At 39.1% G+C, this 13,090-nt stretch overlaps 1 protein-coding gene across 12 annotated transcripts in view; it reads right to left on the reverse strand.

The window, feature by feature from the left end:
* Positions 1–13,090, reverse strand: part of CACNB2 (calcium voltage-gated channel auxiliary subunit beta 2) — a 398,575-nt gene that overhangs the window by 2,047 nt on the left and 383,438 nt on the right. For all 12 annotated transcript variants that reach the window (XM_025396959.1, XM_025396961.1, XM_025396958.1 and 9 more), the window contains 4 exons: positions 11,599–11,708; positions 4,504–4,655; positions 2,860–2,955; positions 679–864 (listed from right to left, as the gene is read on the reverse strand). In XM_025396959.1, coding sequence (XP_025252744.1) covers positions 679–864; positions 2,860–2,955; positions 4,504–4,655; positions 11,599–11,708 — 544 coding nt within the window. The remainder of the gene's footprint in view (positions 1–678; positions 865–2,859; positions 2,956–4,503; positions 4,656–11,598; positions 11,709–13,090) is intronic.

Consider the following 13,090-nt stretch of genomic DNA (forward strand, 5'->3'; position numbering starts at 1 on the left):
GTGCCTAGAACAGTGTGCATGGTAACCTTTTCCTTAAAAAAAAGAAAAAAAGGCAGGGCAAGTGTTCTTTTATATATTCTCCTGCGGCTCAAATATAGATGCAGGTCCCTGAGATTTTTCTCTACAGGGGTGTAAACTTAACTATCTCTGCTTGACTGTCTGTGATAATATTAAAAATAGCAAATCCTTATATGATACAATGATACAATATGGGACAGGCACTGTTCTAGACCGTTGGTATATAATAACTCATTAATACAACAGCCCTATAAGATCATCTCATGAGATTACTAATTCCAGCAGCCTCATGGACAGGTTGCCATTATTATTCCTGAGGTAAGAACAGTTAAGAAATTTGCCCCAGGTTATCTGCCCCACAAGTGGTAAGAGGTGGAGCCAGGATTTGAATCCAGGTGATCCGCTTCCACAGTCTATATTACTGTTTAAAGTAGAAAGTTTCTAATGTAGAAAGTTTCTGTAGTCTATGTTTGTTCCCAGTATATTCTGTCGATGGTGCTTTTCTTACAGGTACATGGCTCATGCTGGACTTGCTTTGAGTTAATATACTAGAACAAGCCCCAAGCAGGCTACTGGGCTTGGATCCTGGAGGTGTCACCATAGGCTACCTTTTTTCCTATGAAGATTGTATATATAGATATATATAAAAACTCCCCTTACCTGTGAATTAGAGGCTAGGGTGGGGCTAAGAGGCAGACTTGAAGTGGCTAATGTACGGCTAAGGAGAGGGTTGGGGAGGCTGCTGCTGGGAGGATGGGTGGCCTTCCAGTAGGCCTCCAGATAGTCGGCAAGGTGCTCACAGGCATCCTCAAGCTGGTTCTCATCCAAGATCACATCGAACAACTCCTGCAGAGGCAGACATTCCAGACCACATTGACGCAGCCCCTTCCCACCTCCATAAGAGGAGGAAGGGGCTCATGAGCTGCACCCCTTTGTACTTGCTCCTGCTTCTATAAGCGCTGCTACTATCTCCTTTTTTATTTAGTTAGCAAGTGTCTGACTACCTCAAATCATTGTTTAGGGCACTGAATGCTTAACTAATAATGGCCAGAAAGGTAACAGTTGTTAAGGGCATGGCAGCACAGAAAAGTTGTCTATCAGCAATGAAAAAAGGCATGGATACTATGGTACAAAAGAGATGTATATATATTTGAACAGAATAGGATAGAAGCCTATTCTTGACATCAAGATCATGAAATCTTTTTTCTTTTTCTTTTTGAGACAAGAGTCTCACTCTGTTGGCCAGGCTGGAGTGCAGTAACCTGATGTTGGTTCAGTGCAACCCTGGCCTCCTAGGTTCAAGCGATTTTCCTGCCTCAGCCTCTCAAGTAGCTGGGGTTACAGGTGCCTACCCACCAAGCCTGGCTAATTCTTGTATTTTTAGTAGAGATGGGGTTTTGCCATGTTGGCCAGGCTGGTGTCGAACTCCTGGCCTCAAGTGATTTGCCTGCCTTGGCCTCCCAAAGTGCTGGTATTACAGGTATGAGCCACCATGCCCAGCCCAAGATTATGAAATCTGAATTTAGAAATTAATAAGGTAAGATTAGGATGTGAAACTTGGCAGAAGCAGCCGAAACCACTGATAATTTGACGTCCAAACTTCACAGTTGAGAAGAAAAAAAGTCACTTTTCAAAAGATTTTTTAGTGTTTATTATAAATTTTAACATACATTAAGCAATCAAATATTCATAGCGCCTGAAATAGCTATGCTTGAAAAAAAAGCCTGGCGCAGTGGCTCATGCCTGTAATCCCAGCACTTTGGGAGGCTGAGGTGAACGGATCACTTGAGGTCAGGAGTTTAAGACCAGCCTGGGCAACATGGTAAAGTCCCATCTCTACTAAAAATACAAAAATTAGCAGGGCATGGTGGCGTGTGCCTGTAGTCCTAGATACTTGGAGGGCTGAGGTGGGAGGATCACTTGAGCCCAGGAGGCAGAGGTTGCAACAGTGAACCGAGAGGCCGCCACTGCACTCCTGCCTGGGCGACAGAGCAAGACCCTGCCTCCAAAACTAAACCTAGGAAAGCTCTATAGCCCCAAGGCATTGTATGTAAAGCATAGACGACAAGTGAGAATCTAGTTAACTTATTCCTTAGAAATTGATTTAAGACCATGTGAAAATATGTCTCAGTTACTAAGAGCAGACAACTTGCTCTCTATGATCAGAAATGAATAATATACCAACTCCAAATAGACTCATCATACAAGCCAAATTTTTGGAACCAGGATCTTGTGTTAGATATTAACAGCGTGAAGTTACTGCAGGATGTACTGAAGCTTTTTGTAAGCTATAAGCATCATTTGGATTACTTGTGCGCAAAACACATGATCATGGAAGGAACATGATCATGGAAGGAGGGAGGACAGTTTACTTTGGAATGAATACCACTTTAAGTGATGAGGATTCTCTTCTGTGACAGGTGTTTGACGGTTTTTTTCAAAATATAATGCCAGTTCTGGCCAGACATGGTGGCTCATGCCTGTAATCCTAGCACTTTGGAGGGCCAAGGCAGGAGGATCACTTCAGGCCAGGAGTTCTAGACCAGACTGGGCAACACAGGAAGATTTAGCAGGGGGAAGGACAAAGATCTCTATAGGGGGAAAAAAAAAGTTAGCCGATCATGGAGGCATGCACCTATACCTATAGTCTCAGCTGCTTGGAAGGCTGAAGCGAGAGGATCCCTTGAGCCCAGGAGTTCAGGGCTGCAGTGAGCTGAGACCATACCACTGTACTCCCAACATGGGCAACAGAGCAAGACCTTGTCTCAAAAAAAAAAAAAAAAAAAAAAAACCAGGTCTGATCTCTGTAACTGGATTATGCTGTATATAGAGATAACTTACTGGAGGACACTGAGCCAGTTTATCAGCTGCTACCATCTGGACGTTGAGGTGTTTAGCTTGAGATTTCCCTCGAGATTTTATTAACCTTTGTAAAACCTGTAAAAGATAATGAGTTTTTTAACACCCAGGTAAAGAACAAGGTACATTATTGACTCCTTTCTCTGGGGCCTTTTTATATACAGCACAAGGGGCTTGTAATAGATGGAACTATAAGATTATCTGTAAAATTAACATGTTAACGTAAATCACAGTTGCAAGCTTTAAGTACTCACATTCTTTTTTCTAAGCTAGCAGATCTCAAACATTTTGTCTCACAACCTCTTTAAAGAAGCTAAAATGGAAAACTATTACAACATTTAAAAATTCACAATAAATCTGCTACATGTTAAAATTTTTTTTATAAAAATAGCTACATTTTTTATAAATCTAACAGCTGGCTTCATAGAAGACAATTGCAGTCTCCTGTTTGCTTCTACAGTCAACCTGCTGCAGTGTCTTGTTTTGGTTGAAATATGTGAAAAAAATCCAACCTCTTACAGATTTGTAATTGAGAAAAGGAGAAACAATTTAGTCTAGTCTTCTTTGATACTACACTAAAACTCAACAAATGGTAGTTCCGTTGTTATGTGGAATCTGAAACCTGCAAATTTTCTTACTCCATGACATTCCATTGGTCTATCTTGAAATTAACATTATTCATTGATCATACAAACAATAATGGTTCACTGACTTCAGATCTTCCAAATGTTGACATATTTCATTATACAGTATTAAAACATCATATTCATTAATATTACCATTGATTTCATCAGAGAAATCTTTATTGGGAAGCTTCTAAGTCCTCAGAGGTGCATACAAGTTTTCTAAAATTCTGATTGTTGTCTGAAAGCTTGAGTTTTATCATTGGCAACACATGCTGTTCTCCTTGAAGTGACAGGCTTATTTTGTCCAAGAAAATATCTGCTACACCAAGTCTGAATAAGCATAGCCTGACAGTTGTTGGAGATAAAAATGGTATTCCATGAAAAACATGGCTAGTTTAGTTCAAAACTCAATCACACCAGTGCTTGTCCTTCAGACACTTTTTGGTATGCAGCAGGAGCTTTTTGTGTACTTTATTACACTGAATATTAAAAGTCAAGATTTAATAAAAGTAATAAACTATACTATTTAATCAGGACAGTAAGTGAAATTGGCTTTTTTCCCCCTTAAACTGGGAAAGCACAGTGGTGATGAATACATGAACTTCTGGTACTTTGATACCACAGTCTTGATTCATGCTTAGATGCCAGCAGTTTTACCCACCATTGCTTTTGCATCAGCCTTGCAAATGTCAAAACAGTGAAAATGTCAAATAGTGTCCTAGTATTATCACGGAAGTAGTTTTGACTAATTAAATGGACCCTCTAAAAGTGTCTCAAGACCCTCCAGGGATCCACGGACCACACTTTGAGAACAGCTGTTCTAAGCCATGAAACTAACCATGCCTTGTTTATATCAATTTAAAAATTGTTGACCATCATGTCTCTTCAAATTCTCTGTACCTCATAAAGGCTATTACAATAGCCTAATTATAGAAAGCAGAACATAAAATACATTTTACTAAAATTTGATTATAGAGCAAACTGTAGCAATCCTACTTACCTTAGGAGAAGAAATCTTTACATATACTATAATAGGGGCCAAGGAGGTTTTACTGAGTTGAGCTGGATGATTAATCGTATCCGCATCAAGGACCACCAATTGCAATGTTCTTGCAAGTTCAAAAATCCTTTCAATTTCACTCTGAACTTCAGCTGTAAAGGGTGAAACGGTTCAGTTAAAGTGCAGTATTTTTAAGATAAAGTAAAATGGTATACTGTTTCTTCAACAGAAAGGTGAGTAGGTCAGCCATTATGTTAATGCTTATAGGCAACAGAATTGATAAAAGTTTACAACAGTAATTTATCCTCTTAGAAAGGGCTCTTTCTCCACACATCATTAGGATGTAAGGAATTTTTCTCTCAACCGGCTGCAGAATTTACTTTTAGTATAATACTTGGATTGTGGAAATTTTTAGCTCTCTGCTGACATTCTTTGTGCTTCCACTCTATGAAATCATTTCATAAAACTGCTGTAAAATAAGAACCTTGAGCTATCTTCCATGTGTTCATTGCAGACCACATTGCACTAGCAACCATGACAAGTTTTCCTTTCAGTGCATGGGCTGATCTATGTTTACATGTCATCTGTATGCCGTCTAGATATGTTTATTAATAAGATGAAATACAAAATCAAACAGGAAAGACATGAATGGCACCAGTAACAAACTTATCCAAAAACACACCTCATATTTTCCAATCAGAGAATACCCCTTTAGTAGTCACGCTTTAAAAGGGCAGTTTTCAGAGGCAGCACTACAGAAATCTAAAGTATAAAATTTGTAGAAACTTATCACAAAACATTTAAATATCTACTTGAACTCCAAGAAAATTACATTCAGTTCATCTACTGTTCCATGATCTCCAAAGAGTCAAAAACAGGACTGACAGAATTTTCTGCGATGAGGGAAATATCCTCTATATGTGATCCAGCATGGCAACAGCTAATGGGCTACTGAGCATTTGAACTATAGCTAGTGTGAACAGGCAACTAAATTTTTAAAATTCAATAAATAGCCAGAAGCTACTATTACTAGGCAGCATAGGTCTATAAAGCAGAGTACATAGCTTACAGTTACCACTGCAGTCATGCAGGTTGAATTCCATGAGACTTTTATGCTTACAATTACGTTTTAATTCCTCTTAGGCAGTTTGATTCATGCCAGAAGCTTCCTGGAGATAATTTTAACTAGTACATTACTGAAGAAAAGGTATCTCTCTAGTCACTAATCCATCTGCCTCACAGTATGTTATGACTTGAGTCCTTTTGTTTACCTAGATATCTTTAAAAAATCAGGGCCCAAACTACATGAGATACTAGCTTTAAAATGACATTGGGCCACTGAACCCCAGTCAAGTTCCAACGTAAAATAATGTTTATTGTAAGAATTAAGAAATCTGATCACAAAGATTTTCATCTTTGTTTCATCTGTTAATAATAAGTGTTCAGATAGTCACAGCATCCCATGTAACTCCTTGCTTTTAAAGGATTGAGCACTATTTTTATTGATTATAAGTTTAATATGTGTGTGTGTGGGTTTTTTTTTTTTTTTTTTTTGGAGACAGTCTCGCTCTATCTCCCAGGCTGAAGTGCAGTGGTGCAGTCTTGGCTCACCTCCGTCCGCCTCCCCAGTTTAAGTGATTCTCTCACCTCAGCCTCCCACATAGCTGGAATTACAGGCATGTGCCACCAGGACCAGCTAATGTTTTGTATTTTTAGTAGAGACAGGGTTTCACCATATTGGCCAGGCTGGTCTGAAACTCCTGACCTCAAGTGATCTCCCACCTCAGCCTTCCAAAGTGCTGGGATCACAGGCATGAGCCACTGCGCCCGGCCCTAATATGTGCTCGTTGTATAAAATCTGGATAACCTTAAAAAATATTACATATACAGATATTATTTCTATTATGTCAATATATTAACATATGTTTTAATATATACACATATATAAAGATATTTCTGGTAGCCTTACATACATACTTTATACTCCTTTAATTAAAGGGAAAGATTTTTTAAAAGATTTTAAAGTGGACTTTCAGAATCCTGGTGGAACACCATATTAGTAGATACAACCTTAAGGATCGATGACAAATTCTGATAATACTTTTGACTTCAAAGTAAAAATGATGCTTTTAAAAAGGAATATATCCATGCATGGAATTTTCCTTTGACAGAGTATATCATGATCAGAATTTACTGTAATAAAGAAATGTCAGAAACTCCCCCAATGTTTGTTTCTGAAACTGAAAGTCAATTTGATTCTTTTGAGTTGGCCTAGTGTCAGGCCTCTGAGCCTAAGCTAAGCCATCATATCACCTGTGACCTGCATGTATACATCCAGATGGCCTGAAGCAACTGAAGACCCACAAAAGAAGTGAAAATAGCCTTAACTGATGACATTCCACCATTGTGATTTGTTTCTGCCCCACCCTAACTGATCAATGTACTTTGTAATCTTCCCCACCCTTAAGAAGGTTCTTTGTCATTCTCCCCACCCTTGAGAATGTACTTTGTGAGATCCACTCCCTGCCAGCAAAACATTGCTCCTAACTCCACTGCCTATCCCAAAACCTATAAGAACTAATGATAATCTCACCACCCTTTGCTGACTCTCTTTTCAGACTCGGCCCGCCTGCACCCAGGTGAAATAAACAGCCTTGTTACTCACACAAAGCCTGTTTGGTGATCTCTTCACACGGACGCACATGACCCTAGCTAATGAAAGAATGGACCTCAGCATCTTGAAGAGGGGACAAGCTTTCCTCAACTCCCACTGTTTCGTATACCCACTGAATTAAAACAAACTGAAAAATGAATAATACCTTTCCATGCTTTATATCTCTAATATCTATAAACAACACCCAGGAAGAATCAATGTTTCCTCTAAGATACAGAGGAGAAGCTACAACACTGATCATGAGAGAAATGCAAATCAAACCACAGTGAGATTCCATCTCCCACCAGTTAGAATGGCTATTATTAAAAAGTCAAAAAATAACAGATGCTGTTGAGGTTGTGGAGAAAAAGGAACGCTTATACACTGTTGATGGGAGTGTAAATTAGTTAAACCATTGCGGAAGACAGTATGCCAATTCCTCAAAGACGTAAAGATAGGAATACCATTTGACCCAGCAATCCCACTACTGGGTATATACCCAAAGAAATATAAATCATTCTGTTATAAAGATACATGCACGTATATGTTCACTGCAGCACTATTCACAATAGCAAAGATATGGAATCAAACTAAAGGCCCATCAATGATAGAGTGGATAAAGAAAACATAGTACATATACACCATGGAATACTATGCAGCCATAAAGAACAAGATCATGTCCTTCGAGGGACATGGATAGAGCTGAAGGCCATTATCCATAGCAAACTAACGCAGGAACAGAAAACCAAATACCACATGTTCTCACTTGTAAGTGGGAGCTAAATGATGAGAACACATGGACACATAGAGGCCTATCAGGGTGGGAGGAGGAGAAGACTCAGGAAAAATAACTGATGAGTACTAGTCTTAAAACCTGGGTGCTATGAACTTAAAAAACAAAAAACAGAAGTTAACTTATTTAGAAGGAGGTTTCTGTAATCAAACAATACTGTAATAATAGAGAGTGGAGATGGTTACTTTCATTGTGGCTAGTGTTGAGGGACACCTAAGTGGTCAGTTAGGAATTAAGACCTGGAGATACCTCTAGTATAAGTTATTTAATGCCATATGTGTTATTCCAATGCCATTTTCATAATTACTACACACAAAACTCTTAATTTTGACCAGTACCTGCCTTATCTTACAAAAAATCTGTAAAGCCTTCTCTAACTACCTTTCTCCCCACACTAGTAAATTCTGCTACTCTGTCCCCACTGCTACATATCAAAGTGACTTCGGGGGGCAGAAGTGAAGCGTCATCACTTCATAGAGCTGTAAGGTCATTGGGTAACATTGAACCTCTTAGAACCTAAGTATTCTTATCTGTATTATGGAAATGAGGACTAAATGAATCCATACGCAAAGCTTCCCTTACAATTATTACAGTACTTGGCCTACAGTAAGTGCAGACAGTCCATGACTTACGATGGTCTGACTTAAAGATTTTTCAACTTTAGAGAGTGTGAAAGCAATATACGTACAGTAGGAACTGAACTTTGAGTCCCCATACAACCATTCTGTTTCTCACTTTTAGTATTCAACACATCACATGAGATACTCTACACTTTATTATAAAATGGGTTTGGTGTTAGATCACTTTGTCCAACTGCATTTTTTTTTTTTTGCATTTTTGTACTTTTTGCATTTTTATTATAATAAAATTACAGCCTCCTCCTTGGCTCACTCTTTACTCCTTGATCTGCTGCTTTTAGAATTCTCAACCACTGACCAACCATCTCTGTCTGTCTATATATACAAGATTTTGTCCATGTGTCCATGTCTTCCTGTAAAACAAACACTCTGAGAAAGAGTACTTTGTGTCCTTTACTTTTGTGTCCCTGGCACCAAAATAATGCCTGGCACATCGTTGGTACTCAAGTATTTGCTAAATGAATGAATCCCTCTGGTCTGTACATGGTCACCTACCAACTTAAGAATAATCATATGGTTTGGCTGTGCCCACCCAAATCTCATCTTGAATTGTAGCTCCCATAATTCCCACATGTCATAGGAGGGACCTGCTGGGAGGTAACTGAATCATGGGAGCAGGTCTTTCCCATGCAGTTCTCCTAATAGTGAATGAGTCTCATGAGATCTAATGGTTTCATAAAGTGAAGTTCCCCTGCACACGCTCTCTTTTGCCTGCTGCCACGTAAGACGTCACTTTGCTCCTTCTCCACCGTCTACCATGATTGTGAGGCCTCCTTAGCCATGTGGAATTGTGATTCTGTTAAACCTCCTTCCTGTATAAATTACCCAGTCTCGGGTATGTCTTTATTAGCAGTAATTCTTGTGAGCATCAGATGATGTGTGGAAAGAGTTTTAAGTGTGACAGATAAGGACATAAAAAAGGAAATTGCTATAAGCAAAACACATGATCACATTTTTTTTTTCCTGTGAACAGACTAATACAAATAAGCTCCAAACTTTTCACATCTTACCCCTGCCTATCTCTCTGGTGTCATCTCGCATCTCCCTCTTTTTAAAACCATATATTTTAGCTTAAATGAAGCACCTACGTTTTTCAGAAGCCTGTTGTGGCTTTCACTGTCTCGAATCACTGTCACCCGTCTGCACTCCTTTCCCTTTTTCTTGGCTAAGTCCTGTCATCTTCAAGTCTCAGCTCAGGATCAGCTCCCTGGAAAAGCCTTTCCCTGTGCCTCCTGCAGCATCAGCTCTTTGGCAGCCAGTTCATGGCTGGACCACTTTGCTCATTACCCTCTATTCGATGGGCTCTTCACTGATTCGCCTTATGGCTACACCCAGCTCCTTGAGGGAAGGGGCTTCATCAGTTCATTTTTTTATTTGTGGGCTTTCGTGTGATATTTGGCATCTAGTGTATGCTCTATGAAATACATAGACTGGAAGATTCATTTAAAAACAATGTATAATCAGTAGTTGCAAAAAAATCTTGGCAATCTAAGGAAATCTGTTAAGTAATTGATTCCACTAATGAGTCTAAAAAATTATCTGACTTGGTTAATTCAGTTTAATCTATGAAATGAGCATTTTATAATAATTCTTGGCCAGGTGCAGTGGCTCATACCTGTAGTCCTGGCACTTTAGGAGGCCAAGGCAGGGGGACTGCCTGAGCCTGGGAATTTGAGACCAGCCTGGGCAACATAGTCAGACTCCATCTCTTTAAAAAATTAGCCCGATGTAGTGGCATGTGCCTGTAGCCCCAGATACTCAGGAGGCTGAGGTGGGGGGTTTGATTGGGCCTATGAGGTCAAGGCGCAGTGAGCCCTGATCCACACTACTGTACTGCAGCCTGGGTAACAGAGTGAGACCCTCTCTCAAAAAAGCAAAATAAAAAGTAATGCTTGTGAGCATCAAATGATGTGTGGAAAGAGTTTTAAGTGTGACAGATGATAAGGACATAAAAAGGAATTGCTGTAAGCAAAACACATGATTACATTTTTTCCTCAAATATATTTCTAAACCTGTTACTGAAGTTTTGCCAATGAAGGGTTGTTAGGTGAGAAACAACACTGAGTTCTATAATGTATCATGCTCATTGCTAACAGATAAAGCTTATTATTTATAACAGTTTTTCTATTATTTATATAATCATACTTCAGAGTAAATGAAGAACTCTTAGAAACCAGCCTCTCAGAGGATTTGTATATCTAACCTATAAACAGAGAAAAATTAAGCTCAAAGATCTGACACAACTCTCAGAAAGTTTACTTTATAAAAACAGAAACCCAACAATACAATAAGCAACTTGTGTAACAGTGATTAACCTAAAACTCCAAGCACATACCAAAAAGATTAAATAGCAGCAGAAGGGTTTCAATTTGATCAATTTAGTACATGTTAATAAGCAGTATCCACATACCACCCTGTAAACACAATAACTCCCTACACTGTTTTTACAAATAAAACATATCGATATCTATCAATAAATATAGCCAGGAATTGACTTCATCCTTTACCGATTTCCAAACACACAAATTATAATCTCCGAGTATGATTTCATTATTGATATACATCAGGAATTAAGGAATATTTAGCATAATAATGGCTATCATTTATTGAGCACGTATCATGTTTAATCCTTGCAATAATTCTAGGAGGTAGTTATTTCTTTTTTTAAGATGAGGAAATGGAAACTTCAAAAGGTTAATAAACTTGCTCATGGTAACACTGATGCAAAGCCAGGAGATCTTAGAGTCTGCAGACACGAAAGCTCACATTAGTGAAAACAAACCACAACCAAAACATTAATGCTGACAGCCTGTGGAATTCTTAACTTCAAACTATCATAACAAATCCTTCCACACCATGAAATCAGTAAGACCATAGCAACAGCTACTGGCAGCACACGCCTGTTTTTCCTATACTCTGTGACACATAGAATTATCATCTTGTTAGATCTTCTCATCATCAACATCAGGAGAGGAGAGTTTAAAAAGCGTAAGCTCATTGCACAGACTTACCTAAGCTTGACCTTGTGTTGGATCTTTCTATTATTGCGTGCTTACTGGGATTGTTTAATACTGAGCGTTTGGCAAGCGAGATGTCAGCGGTGACCCTTGTGATGGATATCCTGTTGGAGAAAAAAGTCACAGAAGACCCTAAGGTTATTGGTCTAATCAAAGGGCATAGAAGTATATGCCCCCAATTCATCTATATATATGTCGCTATATACATAGCGACCATATTTTCAAACCATATGTGTTAGGATACTTACTCATTTTTTTTTTCTTTTGACTTATTCATTTCTGTTTATCTTACACCTGCCTTACTTTGTTTTTTGTTTGTTTGTTTTGAGACAGAGTCTCGCCCAGGCTGCCCAGGCTGCAATGCAGTGGCGTGTTCTTGGCTGACTGCAATCTCCACCTCCCAGGTCCAGGTGATTCTCCTGCCTCAGCCTCTGGAGTAGCTGGGATTACAGATGTGTGCCACCACACCTGGCTAATTTTTGTATTTTTAGTAGAGAGGGGGTTTCACTGTGTTGGCCAGGCTGGTCTCGAACTCCTGGCCTCAAGTCATCCGCCTACCTCAGCCTTCCAACGTGCTGGGATTACAGATGTTAGCCACCACGCCTGGGCCTGTCCTGCACCTGCTTTACATTGCATTTATTGGTTGCTTACAAGTGTTAGATAAATACTAAACACTTTATTTGAATTACTAAATCATCCAAAAAGCTCTAGGAGAAACATCTATTATTATCTCACTGTTGCTGATGAAGAATGAGAACCACAGAGAGATTATTTATCCAAGGGTATGTACTTACTAAGTGGGAGAACTGGGATTTGAACCCAGACTCCTGACCCTATATTCCTAGCCTCTGTGCCATAGTTCAGTGCTGTGATAGGCATGAAGAATAAATAAGAACCGGTCTTCCCTCAAAGAGCTAATGGTCTAGTGGCAGAGATAAATAATAAAGGAAAATAATTAAAGATGATGATTGTTGTGGAAAGAACATACAGGGTATTATGAGAGACAATAATGAATTTGGAGTATCATTTTAGATAAGGTAGAAATGAGAGCAACAAAATTTGGGACCTGGAAATAGCAAATGACTTAGACTGGAGAAAGCTGAATATTCAAGTCAGCAGTAGGAAAAAGCTGTGAAGCAAAATTGAAGGCTCACAATATTTCTAAAGAAGGTAGCAAATGAAGGTGGGGCGAAAAGGAAAGGTTTGGTTTAAAAGTCTGTTTCAGTTATAGCCCTCCACCGCCCCTTCACAATACTAAATAGCCAGGTGACAGTTCTTTTCCTGTGTGGTACAAGACCCCAGATTTGTTACCTTGCAGGCAATACAAGAGGGCATCTGACCAGGAGACCCTAGACAGAACAGGAGCAGGGAATATTGGATGGAAAAGAAAGGATTCTGAATGTTGAGTCTACAGCCTTTTTCCTCATTGCACAATTTTGGTAACCAGGCTTATATTTATATCCCCAGGGGTCAGAATGGATGATTC

This window comes from Theropithecus gelada, chromosome 9 (assembly GCF_003255815.1).
Source record: "Theropithecus gelada isolate Dixy chromosome 9, Tgel_1.0, whole genome shotgun sequence".
NCBI lineage: Eukaryota > Metazoa > Chordata > Mammalia > Primates > Cercopithecidae > Theropithecus > Theropithecus gelada.